Source organism: Salarias fasciatus, chromosome 11 (genome assembly GCF_902148845.1).
Source record: "Salarias fasciatus chromosome 11, fSalaFa1.1, whole genome shotgun sequence".
Taxonomy (NCBI): Eukaryota; Metazoa; Chordata; class Actinopteri; order Blenniiformes; family Blenniidae; genus Salarias; species Salarias fasciatus.
In genome coordinates, this window is record NC_043755.1 from 4,238,476 (window position 1) to 4,257,260 (window position 18,785).

The following is an 18,785-nucleotide window of genomic DNA, read 5'->3' on the forward strand; positions in this document are numbered from 1 at the left end:
GTCCACAGGGGGAGCTGTGGTGCTGCTGCGGCCGCTGCGACACGAGCTTTACGATTCAACTATCGGCGCTGTCTGTGATGTTCACAGTCAAATCGTAATGGCGACTGCTGGAATCGCTGACTCGGGATCAACAGCCCCGACAGGTATCCGTCACGTTAACCTTCCTCTTTTGTCGCATTGAAAACGAGCTCCTAAGGAGCTCGGTGAAGCGTTTGGTGGCGCTGGGAGCGCCGCGGTGCGGTGTCTGTGGCTTTATCCCGTCCCGGTTAGCCCGTTAGCCAGCTAGCATCGAAGTGTCCAACCTAACAAATGAGCCAGGCGATGGATCGCTGGTTTGGCTGTCTACTTAATCTACGTTATTGTCTGGGATCGTGGCCAAAGGCACAAAAGTTCGGAAGGAGCGCCTATTCTTTATTCAACCACAATCTCGTCTCTGTATAATATACATGTGTGTAATTCTCGTGACCACGTTGGCTGAACTATGTGTTTTGTTATCAAGCCGGTAGATCCGTTAACGTTACTCGGTTTTTATGCGATATGGAAACAGCTGGAGTCGGCAGCTCGAAGGGTAAAGCTTCACACAAGTTGGCCTTTTGGGCAGCAAATGAATGAAATGTATCTGAAGGTCTCTGTTTCAAATATACCTCCATATAAATTAAACCGACAGATCCTCCGAAGCCCCCCTCCTCTTGCCTGTCTCACCCGTTCCACCCCTCCTCTTCCTCGGGCTGCTTCTCCACACATTTATGGGAAAGACAAGAGAGCTTAATGACTTTCCGTCTATTCTCGCCATCAGTTACTGTGCAGGCTTTTTGCAGTCGAGGTGGCAAAATGTCACAAAAAAAAAAATCACCGATCTCGCTGTATTTTTTTAAAAGAGACCCTCGGGGTTGTCATGCTTATCTGGTTAAATTCCAGACTTCATTCAAACCCCTGATGTCCTTGCCCAGCTGATAAGTCTTCGTTCACAAGTTTCAGATTATTGCACGGTGAATCATTTCTAAGCTTGTCTTACTGTGGTTCCCACACAGATACAGGCTGGTGGATGGCAGCACCCTGTCCTTGCAGGGATTTCTCATTTTCTGACGATGGAGCAGATGATTGGGATGATGCATCCCCTTAATCCATTTAGTTGTGTGTCACCTATTAACTCCCAGGCGGTAGAATTGCTCTTCCCCCAGCAGCCATCCAGTCTGAATCAGTGAATAAAAATAGTGGTATTTAAGCCCTCTTGTGGCTCCCCCTTGGCTGACATCCAGAGACGACAGAGATATAAGAAACTGCATCCAGTCAGACGTTTGAGTGACAGTAATATACTGTGGTTTCTGTACTAACCCTCACTGGCCTTGTTTTCGAATCAGGCCTAGAACTAGTATATTTATGGACATTTAAAAGAGTGTGCATGTCCCATATTATTGCCTTGATCAAGCTGCAGGCTACATGTGAACCCGGCTTGCAGGGACTTGTTTAGTATACAGAGAGGAACAGATGGTTTGCCTATTGTCGCAAAGTCTGCAGCAGACAGGCTAATGTCATTGTCAACTAATTGGGTTAGTCTCATTACTACCCAATATCTCCTGCATAAAATGTGTTAGCAACAGATTGTCAACTTATAAAACAACAACCACATTTATTTCGTTTTTCAAATTACCAGTCAGTTTGTTGAATATTTAAGTGCTGTTCTATGATGTCCCATAGACCTTAGACACCAACTTCAACCTAAAAGCCTGATGAGAGTAGTTTATGTAGCTTTATATGTCTGGGATATTATGATAGAAAGCAGATTGGGAGATACAGAAAAGGTGAAGAACAAAATTATTATTTAATTTCATCAAGACACATTTTTAAAATGGAATAGGATGTCAATATTATAAAAATAATTTACAGTTGAAAATATAAACTAGTGGACAACCATAAGTGTGATAGTTATGACTTTTGCTGCCTATCCACCATACTTCTACTGTGAAAGTAGTAGCCTCCAACTAGCATTGCACCAATGATACTTTTTGTTGCCGGTGGATTCCAACACCCGCTTACAATAATATTTTCCACAGTGAAAGAACAGGGGGGATTCCTCAACCAGCCCCTTCTGTGGTTTACAAATACCTTTCATCTCCTGCCTATATGAGATCGAAAAAGCAGCAACTATGATACATATTTGAGAAGCTTTAGACTCAGAAAAATGCTCCTGGTGAAATTCCTCACTGTTCTTTTACTTGTATATACAGTCATGGGACAGATACGTTCAGTGTCGCACAGTTACTAGGTTAAGCCAGTTAGGCTGACTTTGTCCTGCTCCACAGATATAAGGACACAGTTCTGGAGGAGAGCTTTACAGCGAGGTACTCGCATGTTGTGTGTGTGGTTGTGTGTCAGCAGAAACTGCATGACCAGTAATGATAGTGTGTTGTTTTACATAATGAGAGGAAATGTGGGCAGAGTAGTGCTCATTGTTTCCCCGATGGAGTGAAGTGAAGTGCGTCCTGTTAATGCAGGAGTGATGCATGGCGTTCAGCGATTCTGCCTCATTATTCTGCCTTCCACATTCCTCCTACTGGAACGTCTGCTGAATATGTTTGAGTCTGGATTTTTTTTATTCATTTATTGTACGTGTAGCATCGCTGCTTCAGGTGTATAATCTGTTCAGCCCTTCAGTCCTTTTGTATATATTGACCTGTTGTACTGCGGCATTGGAGTGGAGGTTGCCATTGGTTACAGGCTAGAGGTGATTGCAGAGTGGGCGAGGTAGCAAGTTTCATACAGCAAAGTTTATGTAAGGCCCTAAAAATCACGTTGACTCTTTCTCTTTTGTCAGTTGTGTGTCTTTCTTGCAAAATGTCAGCGGTTGAATTTCTGTTCCTATCTTTGGTTATGTAGCACACATTTAAATATCCTTTCACCGTGCCAGCATTTGTGTGTGCAAGCTACTTCTGTACTGATTGATCTCTATGCAAAATGTCTTAAAACGTTATGGTGAAACGCAAAAGAGTGCGCTGTGATAGGAAAAGCTTAAAATTGTGCCGATTTACATGAAAAGAGGTGGTGATGTTGACACACATCCTCAGGGAGCAGATTAATGTGGAGCAACCAGCTCAGGGGAGAAGTAGTTCCAGTTCATGCGGAGCTGGTGTGTCGGCTGCAGCAGCCGGTAACTGTGGCTGCATTTAGGTCTGGGCTCATCATTAGTCTTATAGTCATCAGCCTGTGCTGGAAATATCCCCGCTAATTATTCAACTGTGTGCTTCATAAATAGTCAATAACATTTTTTTTTTCTAATGCAAACTCCCCAACATTATTTTAAGTCTTAACTTCACACTGACTGCATGGATTCAGAGAGGAACAGCCAGCTGCTCGTGGCTGTAAACTCCATGCAAAGACATTTTTTTCATTTTTGAGTAATTATCTTGCATAGGATTCAAATAAAACTTGTTTTTCTGTCCTAGGCACCAGCAGCATTCGTAAAATGGCACCTGCAGAGGTAAGGACACGAAGAATAACCTCAAAAACACTGCATATTCTTATGTTCTGTGAATGTTGTTGGAGTCAGCCTTGAAGAGGGAAGCAGAGCAGGTTTACGGAGTTCATTTCTGTGTTTGTATTGGCACCAGCAGCTCAAGACATGTAAACAAAGGTTTATTGTAATGGTGAGAGCCTACAGGTTGTTATGCCGGTGATAACAGGTGGACGAGCACCTGGAAAAACATACGAATCACGGTTTTTGTGTGTTTTAAAGCCCTGTTTGCTATCTCTGTAAACTATGTTTAAAAGGTAATATTTTATTACAACAGCAGGGTTTTTTGCTATTTGTAACAACACTAGAAAAGCTATAGGATCGTGACAAGATGTCCGTAACGTCGCCATACTAAGAAATGTATTTATGTATAGCGACACTGATCATCGTCGCATCTCATCAATTCCTTCCCCTGCCCCCTCATCCGAGACTTTGCTGGCGTTTCATTAACTTGGAAGTTCTGTTAATTTCTGCATGTTGACAGAATACAGCAGTCATGTGAGGATGTTGAGGAAAAATCCAGTCAGGCCAAAAGCTAACACACTGTGCAGTCTGTCCCTTTTCTTCATCGTTTGCATATTCTCCAGTATTTGATTTAATTTGATCCCCCCCCCCCCCCCCCCCCCCCCCCCTTTCCTCTTCTCGATCACTCCTCAGATGCCTGGCTCTTCAGGCACAACTCAAAGCATGAAGAAAACCATCGGACACCGAGGTGTTGAGACCACCACAGGAGAGACCACCTACAAGAAGGTTAGGGCAGGCCTGGGGTCGGGGGAGCCCGGTGGTTTGTTGACACTCTTAGCACTCGGCAGCGGCGCTGCCAGGTGGGAAAAGTAATGTGTGCAGGCCCAAATGTTTGGTGTTTACATTCTAAAATTAGTCTGGAAGTTCCTCTTGCTAGGAGCCCAAGAATAGCGAGCGAAGCAGCAGAAGTCACAGGGGTAAAATGTTGTTTGTTCCCGTGCTTACTTGCTTTTTTTCTCTCCCTGACCTCTCCAGACCACATCGTCTGCCCTAAAGGGTGCAATCCAGTTGGGTATCGCCCACACAGTTGGCAGCTTAAGTCAAAAGGCAGAGAGGGATGTTCTCATGCAGGACTTTGTGGTGGTCGAGAGTATCTTCTTTCCCAGGTCTGCACCACATGTTGCATTTAAAGAGGATATTATGCATAATTTTATCTGAATTTACCCAAACTTACCCTTTCCATATCTCTCTCTCTCATGTCTTTCCAGTGAAGGCAGTAACTTGACTCCAGCTCATCACTACAGTGACTTTCGCTTTAAAACCTACGCTCCGATTGCCTTTCGTTACTTCCGAGAACTGTTTGGTATCCGGCCAGACGACTACCTGGTTCGTACTTACACACTTTTTCATGAGATCTGCCTTCACATTGGATTTCTGTTAACGCACTGTGTAGTGCAAAACCACATAAGCCCATTCAGATGTCGTTTTTATCAGATGCGATGTGATCTGCATCCGACTCACAAGAACAAGGTCTTCAACTTGTTACTGTGCAAAATGCTACACGTATTTGTTGAGCGCAGTTATTATTGACGTTGCTCCTGGAAAAGGGTGAATGAGCCCTTCAGTTAGTAAAAGGAGGAATTGGATTCAGTAGTTAACCCAGTTCACTGCAGGTTATTCTTCAGTTCCATTTCTCAAACTCACGGCAGGTTTCATGGCTGTTTTCAGTGAAGACGTAGTTTCTAAAGGTTGTTTGTGTCATGTCATAATAAGTACATTGTGTTTGCTTATGCTTGTGACTTAGATGATAAACAAACCACATATTATGATCAACTGACGTAGAAAGGGAAATGATTCATCCCGTTTTTTTTTTTCCTCTGTATGCGCAAAATGTTTATATTTAGTGGCTTTTAGCCCATTGTGCTAAAACAGCAGCTTTTGGAGAAGAAAACAGCGATGAACAAGGCTGCAAAGCTTTTATCAGTCATTCCACTGATTTCCCAGCTCTGATTTTCGAGCACACAGCTTCTGTAATATTTGTTAAAATGTTTTGTTCGCTCCGTTGCCACATTCCTTGGCACTGAGAGTATGAATTAGTGCCATCAGAGTCTGAATGTGAAGCTGTAGTCCAAGTACTTTTTTTCTTGCATCATGATTTGGGGTTTTCTGCATTTTGAGAGAGCAATAAGAATTGTAGTCCGAGGTATTAAGTATTTGAATGAGCTGCTAATGCTGAGTCGTCCTTCTCTGAAGTATTCTCTCTGTAACGAGCCACTGATCGAGCTCTCAAACCCCGGAGCCAGTGGATCCCTCTTCTACGTCTCCAGTGACGATGAGTTCATCATCAAGACTGTTCAACACAAGGAGGCAGAATTCCTTCAGAAACTCCTGCCCGGATATTTCATGGTGAGTCTGAGGAGAGTCTCTTAATGTGCTGAGCAGCAACCAGCATGTGGTTGAAGCAAACGTTTTTCTAATTCAGCTTATCAGATCATCGTTTTGTTTTGTCTTTCCTTCTGCCTTTCAGAATATAAACCAAAACAAGCGCACCTTGCTACCCAAGTTCTATGGACTTTATTGCGTTCAAGCAGGGGGCAAGAACATCCGGATCGTAGTGATGAACAACCTCCTGCCTCGCATCATCCCCATGCACCTCAAGTACGACCTGAAGGGCTCCACCTATAAGAGGCGAGCCTCCCCGAAGGAGAGAGAGAAGGCTGTTCCCACTTACAAAGACCTGGACTTCATCCAGGACCTGCCTGATGGTCTGCTGCTCGAAGCCGACAACTACAATGCCCTGTGCAAGACAATACAGAGGGACTGCTTGGTGAGCCACACTGAAGCTTTTGTTCTATATAGAACTGCAGATTTCTATTGAAGTGTCACGCTCTAAATAAATGAACTAAAGTCCCAAGTTCGCCCCAAATAGTACACAGCACAATGCATCATCACGATAGCCCACATGAAAAGCATCAGAAACAGACGGGTTTTGTCTTCCTGAACATTGACCTCTTTATCACTGCCCCACAAAATGTATATTTAGAAATGTGAATGCCACATTGGATCATTGCCAGAAATGATTCAGCTCAGTTTTATTGCTGACAGTTTTTTTCTAAGCGATCTCGTGAAAACGTTGATTTTCAAAATTCTTCTTAATGATCTATACACCATAGCCATTGCAGAGAACTAAATGCTGGCTGTTAATCAGATCTGTTTCTTATAGAAGCTGCTGTAATTCGGTTTCCTGACAGTCCGTGTTGCTGGACTGTGTTGTTAGTTTCATGTTGCCCACCCCCACCAGAGCTGGCAGCTGTGGGATCATCCACCATCACTTGTTGGAGAAATGACTCACTAGTGCATGACACTGAAAAGCAATACTTTGTTTACTTAGAGAAATGATGCCTTATAAAATGATAGGAAGAGACTGGCGATTCATCAGTGCAATTCACGGGCGACGGCAGCAATGCTTTCAAGTGAAGGCTGTATATCTGTATTTGCGTGTTTCACACAGCTGTTGCAGAGTTTTAAGATCATGGATTACAGCCTGCTGATGGGCATTCACAACATGGACCAGGCCAGTCGGGAGCGGGAGCGCGGTTTGGGCAATTCCGGGGACAGCGCGGGGTCAGAGGGCGCCGTGACCCCAGACCAGCGCCGGCCACAAGCCCAAAAAAGCCTGTACTGCACCGCCATGGAGTCCATTCAGGGGGAGGCCCGAGGGAAGGGGGCGCTGGATTCAGAGGACCAGTGAGTTTGACCTCCAGCGTACCTGTGCTGTTCTGTGGTGTGTTGTGTAGCTGTCACCGTGAAAGTACAGTTAAATGACTCAATATGTTGGATCTCTGACCTTTCAGCATGGGCGGTATTCCAGGTCGAAATACTAAAGGAGAGAGACTCCTGATCTACATCGGTATTATTGACATTCTCCAGTCCTACAGGTACGAGTCGCAGTAATGTCAATTAAGTTACTTGTGCACATTTTATCATATAAATTTATTTGTTGTACTAAAAGAAATAAATACATTTGCTTATTATTTAGGTTCATTAAGAAATTGGAGCACTCCTGGAAGGCTTTGGTCCATGACGGGGTAAGAATCATTCTGAATGTTCCATAGATTCACAATTACAGGCCATTAATACTGAGTATTAATCACCATGACAAATTATGTTAAATTCTATCGAGAAATGGAATAATTCATCACGTAGTTTGTTTGCAAATGAAGGAGAGCAGATAAAACATACTGTATTTGTTGGATGTGTTTTCTTATTGGCTCCTGGAGCTGCCAAGTTGTAATGGTGCTGTTGCTGTTTCTCTATTTTAGGACACAGTTTCAGTTCACAGACCTGGCTTCTACGCAGACCGCTTCCAGCAGTTCATGTGCAGCACAGTGTTCAAGAAAATTCCATGTAAGCACACATTGACCGACTTCCTTTAGTTTTTTTTTAAATGTACCCCGGCTGTGAACGTCCTGACCTCTGTCTTGATGATCGCTGTATGCGTCGTCTCTTCAGTGAAACCGTCGCCTTCGAAGAAGAGTCGTGGAGGAGGCCAGGGGGGACTGAGGAGGGCTCCCACACTCGGAGCTCCGACTCCACTTTCCCAGGCAACAGCCGGCGAGTCCAAATTAATGTACCACAGCCATTTCAAAAGCACAGAGTCCGAGGCCGACAGCGGTAAGAACCGAGGCGTCACAAGCAGCCCGACCACACCCGGCAGATCTGTAGTCTGCTGTGTCTGTACTCGGACTGCACACGTTCACACTGAAGATTTTCTGCTGTGGTTAACTTTGCCAGGTGTGCAGCTGGGCAGACCAGACCTGGTTCCCCGGACGCCCCCGCTGGTAGACAACCCCGCCGACTGCGAGGCCAACCTGTCCACCTCGTCACTCGGCAGCACAGGAGTCGCCTCGGCTTCCCCTCCCCTGCGGTACCACCTGTAGCCCCTCTGGCTCTCCTGCACCGGTTGCATTTTTGCACGCTCTGTTATATCTTATGTTCTTTTGACTCTTTTTTCTGTGTGTGTGTGTGTGTGTGTGTTTACAGCTCGGTAGGAGTGGAGGTGCATAAGTCAGCAACATATGACCAGGGGGCTTCCCACAGGTAAACAAGGCAGTGATATATTTTTGTGTAATTCATGGTTGTGCTGTTAGCCAGTGTTTCTCATTAATGGTCATTTCCCTGTGTCAGCTTGGAGGGAGAAGCTGCCGTCGATAATTCTGGCAATATGTCTGGAAACGAAGACGCCATTTCTCTCTCTGACATCATCCCGGAGACAAACATCTGCTTTGTAAGTTTGAAATTAGACATCAGTGGCTGAAGAGGATCTCCAATGTATCAGAAGCTCCTCACCCAATCGAACTGCTGCTGTGTTTTCTCCACCAAAGAGACAACACTGTATAAAAAAACAGTTGGCCTTCACAATGATCAACATTGTCCGCGGATACCCTCCACAGCATACCTCAAATACAGAAAATGGCCTTGAATCCTCAGGATTCTGTTTGTACCTCAAGCCAAATCATTGATTTCCTTTTTCCTTTTTCCTCCACAGTAAGAAAAACAAAACGAGAGAGACTGGGTGCCATCTGAAGACGAGACGTTTTGGGACGTGGTGATGTGGGCAGCAGTAACAGTTCAGTGAGTGACGGTCAGACCTACACTGCAGACCCTCCGATGCACCTCTGCAGTTTTCTCGCCTCTGCAATACGTGATGGGGCCACAGGGTGAGCAGCAAGCGCCAGCTTTTATTAGCCGTGGCCAAACAAATATTTCCCTCCCGTCTCTCTGCTCTGAGGACGCAGCGCTCCAAAAATGAGTTGAGTTGTATATTGTAAAAAAAAATTCTCGCTCGTCCCACCAGTGGACGGTGAAGACAAACTGTCCCTGAAGACTCGGTCATCCTGCTTATTTTTTCACAGCATGAAGAGATGTGACTGCCAAGCAGGGAAACACACACGAAAAAAATTCTGAGCACATGAAGAGCATAGCTTATATTAGAGGAGGAGTGTGTATTTTCTGTGTTCACACTGGTAAAGTGGGTTCGCGTTTCCTCGGCTCGCACTCCGGTGTTCCTGTTACCGCACATCATTTCCCCTCGACACTCCTCGTCAGCAGGCGCACTCGGAGCCATCGTCAGAAATCCACACTCGCTGCTGTCAGTTCTGCAATCACGTATGCATTTCTCCTCACCGATTGTGGATTTACACTATAGATTTGAAACGGCTGAGGAACAGCCAGAACCAGACCTGTACGGTAGTTCTGTTTCTTTTTCTTTTTCTTAAGTTATGAATCTGAAAGCCACAGTGGTGCCACTTAGACCCCCCCCCCCCACTGCTGAATGTACATTTTAGTGTTTTAATTAAATACGATGTGTCTTATTGATACGGCAGACCACATTTGTGCAACCCCGAGAAGATCCCCCCCCCCCTCCGATGTGTTCTGGACGGCGGTGCGAGGAGCTGTTGGCAGCAGTAAACGCTGTTACACGAATAGTATTGATTCGATGGAGTAGTCATGATTTGACGTTACAGTCCCGCTGTCTGTCATGTCTGTGCCTTTACATATTTGTACCCGATCCCTAACGGACATTTTTATACGTTACCGTTCCATTCACTAGTAGAGACCTGCCTTATCACTACAGCTGAGTTCATCAAACTGCCATTTGTACGTCTGGACCAACCACACAGTTGTCTTGGTTTAAAAACCATTTCAGATTTTAATGCAGACACTAGAAAGCTTTTGTGTTTTTCTCTCGTCGTGGTTACTTTTTTGCTGAGCTCCTCATTTTAACTCTCGCGGTGCCAGACAGTAAAGGATGTCTGTTTCTTAGAATTCATTTCTGCTGGTTACAGAAATGACACCTACCCCTCCCTTTCACTGTTGGACCAATGTTACTAACCACATGTATCGGCCTTTTTTTTTGTCTTACTCGGCTTTAACGCAGTTGGTCATAAATACATTCTTTGTTTTCACAAAGGGTTTTGTTCATTTCCTTGTTTAGGGCAACTAAACAAGCCACTGAGCTGGATGGCAGAAAGTTTTACCCCTCTGATAGATATTTTTGATACAGAAAATGGAACCACTACCACGTGTCTGTAGCAGAGGTCAAGTTGTCATTTCATGTAAGGAATTGCTGTCCGAGTTGTGAAGCACATGGGGTTTATGCAGCAGGGAGGGGAAATGTGAGTACAGAAGGAAAGGAAGGAGATAAAAAAAAAAACTACCTGTACTTTATCAATGCACAGAGGAGGATTAAGGACTTTTGTATTATAAACAAGTCGTGGCGCCAAAGAGAAGAGCGGAGTAGACAGGTGGCGGGTTCCTGCGGATGCTCAGGAATCAGAGTTAACGTGAAAGCGACACTCCTGGAGGTGCGGCTCCTGCATGGACTGATGTGTTCTGTATGGTAATAACACTGGGTTGATCTGCGTGTTTCTTTTTTTAAAGGATTTATTATTGAACTGGATTTTTTTTTTTTTTTTTTTTTTTTTAACTGAATTGTTTCAAGTCTGATAAGCTGTGTAAAACCAGTCAGCCCAATAACAATTTATTTATTTTCATCATCAATCAATTGGTTTACTTTTATTTCCTGAAACATTTCAATATGGCGCTCCACATTCCTGTGAAATTCAAGTTACTTCATGCGTGGTAGCACACAGGATCTGTTGTTTACCACCTTTTTATGTAGTTCATCATTGTACTTGAGGGTAATTGTTTCTGCTATTTTGCTGAAATATTGAGCATTTCAAATAAATTAGTTTCAATTTGGTTGCTTGAGAGTCAAAATGCCACCAAAGAAAACACTCCAACAATCTCCTCCTGATCAGAAATCCAGACTATATATTTTGTAACTCCTGGATTTTGATATTTAATGAGGTGGTCCTGGGTAGATTCTGGATCATGCTGTGTCACAAAATATGATCCTCTGGTGCTATGGTGCCCTCTGCAGTAGACACTACAGTGAAGATGGAAGTCGTACAATATGAACCGCGATCTGCCACATTTCAACTCTAAGAAGTATATTTATTGCTTTGGATGATTGCTGTAGGTTGAGAAAGTTGTATTATGTACTTAGATGATTGTAAGTAAACTGTATACTGACAGAAGGATGTCTGAGACTTTATAGCATGTGTTGCCTATAAAGGGGGACTATTTGACAATTTCACTTTTTATATTTCATGTTTAGATTGTGATATGATAGATATATTATCTCCATGATTCTGGGTTGTTAATCCCCCCCCCCCATGCTTTTTCTACATGAATGTTTCACTCGGCTCGCGAGCCAACATTGCTGGTTGTCCTATATGCTTCAATTCCTATATTTTTACGGTGTAAATAAACTGTGTATATGTACATAGGAGTCACGGAAATGCCTTTTCATGCAATATGTGCTGCCTGTCCCTCCTGCCATGTTTCAGTTATGTGGTGGTGATGTTTTCATCTCTGATTTTAAATGATTAAACATATTTTCTAAATCTTGGTTTTGGTCATGTTTTATTTCTCAACTGTGTGACCAGCAGGCAATGAATAATACATCTTCAGCATGCTTTGTAGAAGGTAGATTTATTCTTCTCCACAAAGTTCGAGAGATTTTACACAGCTGTAGCACATGCAGTGAGGAGAGGATATTTCTCTCTTTACTACTTTGTTCACATGACTTCAGTCTCATCTTCTACTAAGATCATCCCTTCAATTTCAAAATCCAGAGCTTTCCAGTTGAACACGTTCCCCGGTGTGAAGCTCTTCCCAGCAGCGTAGCGTTTGATGTCAGAAGCCTGAACAACGTGGTTCCACATGTGGACGTCGGAGATCATGCCGATAAAAGACTGCTTCTGATCAAAATCCCCGCCGTAGCTGTCCTGTTCCTGACCCAGAATGGTGATGGGCGGTCCAACCAGAGAGACGTTGTCTACGTATCTCTTGACACTGGGTTTGCCATCCACCCACACCTGAGCTATCCCGTTGCTGCTCCAGGTTGCACAGATGTTGTGCCAATTATTCTGAGGGAAGGACAGTGATCGGAAGTATATACTCGTGCCGCTGACAGCCAACTCGATGGTTTCCACGTCACCTGGCTTGAACAGCAGAAAGCCATTGCTCTGCGCGACTGTGGCCAACGAGAAGAGCCCGTAACTCCTGGTGAGGTCTGTTAAGAACCTGAACACAAGTGACATGCAAGAAACAGGAAGGAAGACACAAAGACACTTTCTACTTGAATTGTGCAATGTCTTACCTGAGACAGACGGTTGCAGACTCAATATTAGTTTTGGTGGTCAGAAGTTTCACATGAGCACGATCTGTCTCTTTGGGAAAGACGAACACTTTGCCCGACAGATCTGCATGGGTGGAGAATGAAGCCCTGTGAATTAATCCTCCTGAAACACCTTTCCTGATGTGTTGCATGATATTATTTGACTTCGCAATCATTAGCTGGTGTGTGAAGCTGACTAACCAAGCTGTACATGCCTTGTGGTGCTGCCCAACAAGTTCCAAACAGGAAAACTGAGATCAACAGTTTCTCCATCTGAGTATAATAAAAGTGTATTATTTCTTCTGTCAGAATAAGAGCATGCAGTCACAAGCAGTTCAATAATAATGCTTCGACATATCATAAAACATCAGATTATAGTTTCCCCCTCCAATATAACCAATACTAAAGATGAAATTAATACATCTGTGATATCTGAAGCTGAATTTTAAAAAATAAATACACAAATATCACTGGTGAAGTTCAAACTTTAGAGAAGTTTGAAATGAATGCAGGATCTTTACCTTTGCGTCTGACTGTGAACACTCCTGAGATAGTTTCTGTTCAACTTCATTTTATATGTCAGAAACGATTGATCTGTTTTCTTATGAAGTAACTCTGGACTCTCGTCTCTTTCACAACCAAAAAGTCAAATAGTACAGGTTGAAAAGAGGTGAGTGAGAAAGTGAAATGGGGAGACCGATTATTGAGCCAACATTTCTATCTGTCCTCATGAACAATCTTATTTATGAATTTGAAATACATGCTTAATGCAACCCTGAATTAATATGAAAGATGGATGGACAGATCCCTTGGCAGAGGTCTGTGGCTCAAGGCTGAAGCCCACATTGAGGATCTTTTTTCACTTGTGGAGAACAAAGCAAAGAAAACTCCAGACCTGCACGTTAACATACATTAATAGCTGCATAATTCATGGATGAGTGATTCATAAAAAGGTAAAAGGTAAAACTGGAAACTGAATAACCCAGACAAAAACCCCTCTGCAAAGAAAGACCTGCATGAACCCGAGCAAGCGTGTGAGCTGAGAGTGCGAACCGCTGCACCAGCGAGCAAGGCAGGGGTAATTTATTTCCCCACCATCATTCAATTATGACTTAAAATTTCACCTTTTTTTTTGTAGTTGTAAAGTCGTCAAAGTTCAAAACTCCGTTACCCACAATCCATCGGTGATGACGTAGAACCCTGCCGACACCAAGATGGTGCTCGAAAGTACTATGGTCTGGTAAGGAACTTTAAATATTTTTAAAGTTGAATATTTAGTGGTTTATCTTTTCCACATTGTGCTGTCCGTTCAGTAAGGAAAACATGCGTCTGTTGCTGTTTTCAGGAGAAACGCGGTGAGGTCTTCGGCCTTGTTTCGGTCTTGTTTTGGAGCTTCCCCCTGAGTCACTGTCTAGCCTCCCGTTAGCCTGAAGAAGCTAGGAAGCTAACCTGCTCTTTATTCCGAACAGTTTTAGACACAGTGTGGCTCTTTGTGTTTGAGCGTGTGTTTAATCTTCGGTTTACTGTTTATTCAACTGAACTAAAACCCGTGTTGTTGAAGTGAGCAAATGAAATCAGCGTCTGAACGCGTTAGCATCGGCTAGCTAACAACCTAAACCTGCTGTCATTGTGTAGCTTGAAAACCTTTGAGAGGTTGTTTACATCACACCGTTTATTCTGATTGAATTCAGTATATGTCAGAGCCATAAAGAAAGCACTTTCAAGGAACTAATCTTCAAAGGGACATGTTTGTTCTTTTTTGCATTTGGTGGTTTGGTCGTCTTTACATGAAAGTCGCATCTTTCTGTCCCATTTCCTGCATCTATGAGGAAACATTTTTATCAGCCAACCCATCCATTTACAGTTTAACCCTCAAATACTTACGTTTTCGCAAACCTACACTTTGTGATAGCAGTGTAAAGCTCTATAGAACGTTTTGCAAATAATGGATCTGTTATTTTTACAAAGATGCGTTGATTGCACTGCGTGTTTTACCAATAGAGTTTACCAGAAAGCTGCTGAAATGACCAGATTTTAATGTCTAATAAATTCATGAACCGTATTGTGTTTAGAGTTAAAGATAACTTGTTTAAATTAAACATTTATGGGTTCATTATTTACTGACGTTGTCAATGTAATAAGATTTTCCTCTGAATGGAGAGTCACATTTACAAACCTGCTATTGGTGATAACTAAATAGGACCGAAATGTTTATATTTTTATTAATGGTCACTTTCGCGAACAATTTTCTATCCTAAACATAGGTGTTTGCTTTTGACCCAACATGTACAACCGTTTTCCAACTGGCTTGATTTTTCAGTGTGTACAAGAACTAGCCTGTTTTTTCCACTGCTGCTCTTTTCTAGTGTGGACAACAGTGAGTACATGAGAAATGGAGACTTTCTGCCCACCAGACTGCAGGCTCAGCAGGATGCCGTCAATATTGTTTGCCACTCCAAGACCCGCAGCAATCCTGAGAATAACGTTGGCCTCATTACCATGGCCAAGTAAGTCAAAACCCCGTAGGCAAATGTACTGTACTTTAAAACATGATCAAAATGTAATTAATTTCTGTGACTCTTGTAGCAACTGCGAGGTGCTGACCACGCTGACTCCTGACACAGGGAGGATACTGTCCAAGCTGCATGCTGTGCAGCCTCGAGGAAACATTAGCTTCTGCACTGGCATCAGGGTGGCACATGTAAGTCTGAGAGTTGCAACACAGTAGTGTGCAAACACCTGGCATGGCGCTCGTTGCTATCAATGTGAGAAAGTGGGTGAACATGGCCGTTAATTTAAGACGTGTGGAGACTGCTGAAGCAATAAAATGTACTACACAGCTGAAGATTGTTTACTTTCTGATTTATCATAACTGGGAAAAGACAGATTTAACCAGCAATAATAACCTTAACTTGGTCAAACATGTCTCAATGACAAAAAGTACAACTACACCTGGCTCATTGATGTGCAATTTAACTGTCCTTTATGTCAGTGATTGGATTTGTTTTTATTTTTGATAGAATGTCCAATGTTTATTATCCTGAATGTCCTTCATTTGGATGAATGCACACACAAAAATCCACATAAAAACATTTTATTTATTCCTTCCATCTGTTTTTGTCGTCTCTTTGTAGTTGGCACTGAAACACAGACAGGGGAAAAACCACAAGATGCGCATAATCGCCTTTGTTGGCAGCCCTGTCGAGGACAACGAAAAGGAGGTGAGCACAGTTTTGATGCTTGTGAGTGGTTGGTCCAATCTGTTTGGTGATTTACAGAAAAAAATAAAAAACCCTCACCTCACATCAAATTTTTATTTGACCTCTTTCTCAGCAAACATGAAGTAACACTATAAATATACAACTGAATGCACTTTGAACTGTAAACACCTGATGAATAGCTAAATGCATCCTAAACTTTTATCTTTTGCAGTGCAAATAATCAAAATGTGTAACTGATTGAGAAACTTTTAAAGTGTTGCATTAAATGTGTTGAAATACGTGGATCCCACTGCAGAATGGACTTTATTTATAAAACTCATATAGATGTTTCGTTTCATTTTAATGAGCTGCTTTTGTAATGTTTCTTTAAGAAGCATGTGTCGTGATAATATCTCTGGTGTTGCTGATTTGAATCTGTATAAATGAGGTGTTTTATTTTCTTGCAGCTGGTCAAAATGGCAAAGCGTTTGAAGAAAGAAAAAGTCAATGTGGACGTCATTAACTTTGGAGAGGAGGTATTTTTTTTTTACATGAGCACTTCAGACCCAATCAACCTTCTGATTGTCCTCTCCATGAGGTGTTTTCTGTCTCCCTTGCCGACTCTGGTTCTTGTTGTCATCTTCAGGAGTCAAACACAGAGAAACTGACAGCCTTCATTAACACACTCAATGGTAAAGAAGGAGCCGGTTCCCACCTGGTCACTGTTCCTCCAGGCCCAAGTCTGGCCGACGCTCTGCTGTCTTCACCCATCCTGGCCGGGGAGGGCGGGGCAGTGTTGGGCCTGGGGGCCAGCGACTTCGAGTTTGGAGTGGATCCAAGTGCAGATCCGGAGCTGGCCTTGGTAAGAGACAGGGCAGAAGGAAAGGGAGATTTTTCATCCAATCATGAATCATGTCGGTGTACACCCTGGAGAGATCACCAGTCCAGCAATACACGCTCAGAATCACGCCTAAAATAAATCAGTGACTTCACATTCATGTTTTTGGACCCTAGGAAAACCCACTCAGACACTCGGGGAACATTCAAACTGAAACCCTCAGTGTTCTTACTATGAGTGCTAACCTCCACCAGTTTTTCTATTGCCAGATTTTTTTTTTTTCTGTGGTGTTTCTATCGGTGACCTTTTATCTGCTGTATTCTTTCTCACTAGATATTTCTGTAGCATCACATCGAACTGTGAATATCTAAACTGTTGTTATTCTTTCTCTGCTGGTTTTCTACAAATTATAGTATAACATGAAACGTTTTGTTTAAACACAGCTTATTTTTAATTTTGAATTTCTGTTCTTCTCCTGAGGCTCTGCGAGTGTCGATGGAGGAGCAGAGACAGAGGCAGGAGGACGAAGCTCGCAGAGCTGCTGTTGCCTCGGCTGCTGAAGCTGGCATTTCCTCCCCTGCTGCAGATGGTGAAACGATCTCCAAAAACTTAATTTGGCATGGTGGACTGTTTAGCTGTCACATTTTATATATGTTTTTTTGTTTTATTTTGTTTTTTTTCTCCTGCTGCAGAGTCTGAGGATGCCCTTTTGAAGATGTCTGTTCCACACACAGACTCGGCCACACCGGCTCTTCCAGACTTCAGCCGCATGACAGAGGATGAACAGATTGCCTATGCTCTGCAGATGTCCATGCAGGGAGCAGGAGCAGGTTCAGACACTGATTTTTTTTTTTCCTTTATTATCTGAAGTGAAATTTATTGTGGTCTTTTTATTTATTTTTTTTAACGGTCAGTTTTGTTTTCCGTACAACACTCTTTTTCAAGATGAGGTTTTTGGAGTTCAAAGGATGCACATCTTTCAGCCAAGTTTTGCTCTTCACAAGTAATCTGTCTCTATCTCTGTCTGCAGAGTTTGGTGCTGAGGACATGGACACAGGTGCTGACATGGACTCTAGTGAGGCTAAGGTGAACACATCTGTTGCTACATCAAATCTAATTGTTTACGTTATTTATGAAACTGTTCTTTAATATAAAGATGAGTTAGCTCATTTTTACTGTCTGTTTAGGATGAAGAGGACTATGACGTCATGCAGGATCCAGAGTTTCTTCAGAGTGTTCTAGAAAACCTTCCTGGGGTCGACCCCAACAATGAGGCCATCCGTAATGCCATGGGCTCTCTGGCTTCCCAGACTGGCTCCAAACCAGACGCCAAGAAGGACGAGGAGAAAAAGAAATGAGTACAAAGAGGAGCACAGTTTAGGATACTGCAAGATAAAGAGAGAGACCAGAGAATTTCACTGCATGTGTTATTCTAAGTCACGATATCTCTATCCCCATTAAAGCTTTTTTTTTTTTTTTTTTTTTACGTTTATGTAGCTGTGTAAACTGTAAACATTTGCCTTCTATGGTGTTTGGGGCCTGTTTTGTTTATCATTTATTTGTGTGGCAAGCACATAAGCTTGATTTTGACTAATTTGTATTGTAAAGGCAGAATAAGATGAGCAGATTTCTTCAATAAATCCGGAGAATATGAGGTGGTACTTGATTGAATTACTTCATTGAATTTTTTTTTTTTTTTGTCTTGGTCATATTTCATTTCATAGAAAATACAAATACTTAAATTAAATAATTAAGAAAGGGGATAGGCTGAAGATGGTGGCTTAGTATGCCTAGCCTACAAGTTCTACGAATAATGTGCAACTAAATGAACAAAAATAAAATTCAAACAAAATGAGTACACTATATGACTGTCTTTCGTCAGTCTGTACTTCAGCCTTGAATTATTCTGTATTTTGTAGCTTTTCTAAAAGTTATATTTCATTGTGAATATGTATTTCACTATTGCTTTTATGTTCTTATTTATAGGAGAAAATCAAAAGTTTAAGCTGGTGATTCAAACAGTAG

General features: G+C 42.6%; 3 protein-coding genes across 3 annotated transcripts; 2 read left to right on the forward strand and 1 right to left on the reverse strand.

Annotated features, from left to right (window-relative positions):
• Positions 1–36: 36 nt before the first annotated feature.
• pip5k1ab (phosphatidylinositol-4-phosphate 5-kinase, type I, alpha, b) lies at positions 37–11,951 on the forward strand. Its single transcript, XM_030102946.1, has 16 exons — positions 37–143; positions 3,444–3,478; positions 4,169–4,261; positions 4,511–4,641; positions 4,744–4,861; positions 5,729–5,881; positions 6,003–6,302; positions 6,987–7,222; positions 7,330–7,413; positions 7,515–7,563; positions 7,798–7,882; positions 7,988–8,149; positions 8,270–8,402; positions 8,519–8,575; positions 8,663–8,762; positions 9,024–11,951. The coding sequence occupies exons 1-16, from the start codon at positions 98–100 to the stop codon at positions 9,024–9,026; spliced, it is 1,785 nt and encodes a 594-aa protein (XP_029958806.1). The 5' UTR covers positions 37–97; the 3' UTR covers positions 9,027–11,951.
• A 169-nt stretch (positions 11,952–12,120) lies between these two features.
• On the reverse strand, positions 12,121–12,995 carry LOC115397198 (serum amyloid P-component-like). The gene is made up of 3 exons (XM_030103415.1): positions 12,938–12,995; positions 12,705–12,807; positions 12,121–12,628 (listed from the first exon to the last, which is right to left on the reverse strand). Exons 1-3 carry the CDS (start codon positions 12,993–12,995, stop codon positions 12,121–12,123), a joined length of 669 nt encoding a protein of 222 aa, XP_029959275.1.
• Positions 12,996–13,906: 911 nt separating this feature from the next.
• LOC115396632 (26S proteasome non-ATPase regulatory subunit 4-like) lies at positions 13,907–18,421 on the forward strand. Its single transcript, XM_030102593.1, has 10 exons — positions 13,907–13,962; positions 15,089–15,229; positions 15,309–15,423; positions 15,857–15,943; positions 16,390–16,458; positions 16,569–16,784; positions 17,241–17,349; positions 17,453–17,590; positions 17,791–17,846; positions 17,948–18,421. Exons 1-10 carry the CDS (start codon positions 13,937–13,939, stop codon positions 18,116–18,118), a joined length of 1,128 nt encoding a protein of 375 aa, XP_029958453.1. The 5' UTR covers positions 13,907–13,936; the 3' UTR covers positions 18,119–18,421.
• Positions 18,422–18,785: the final 364 nt, after the last annotated feature.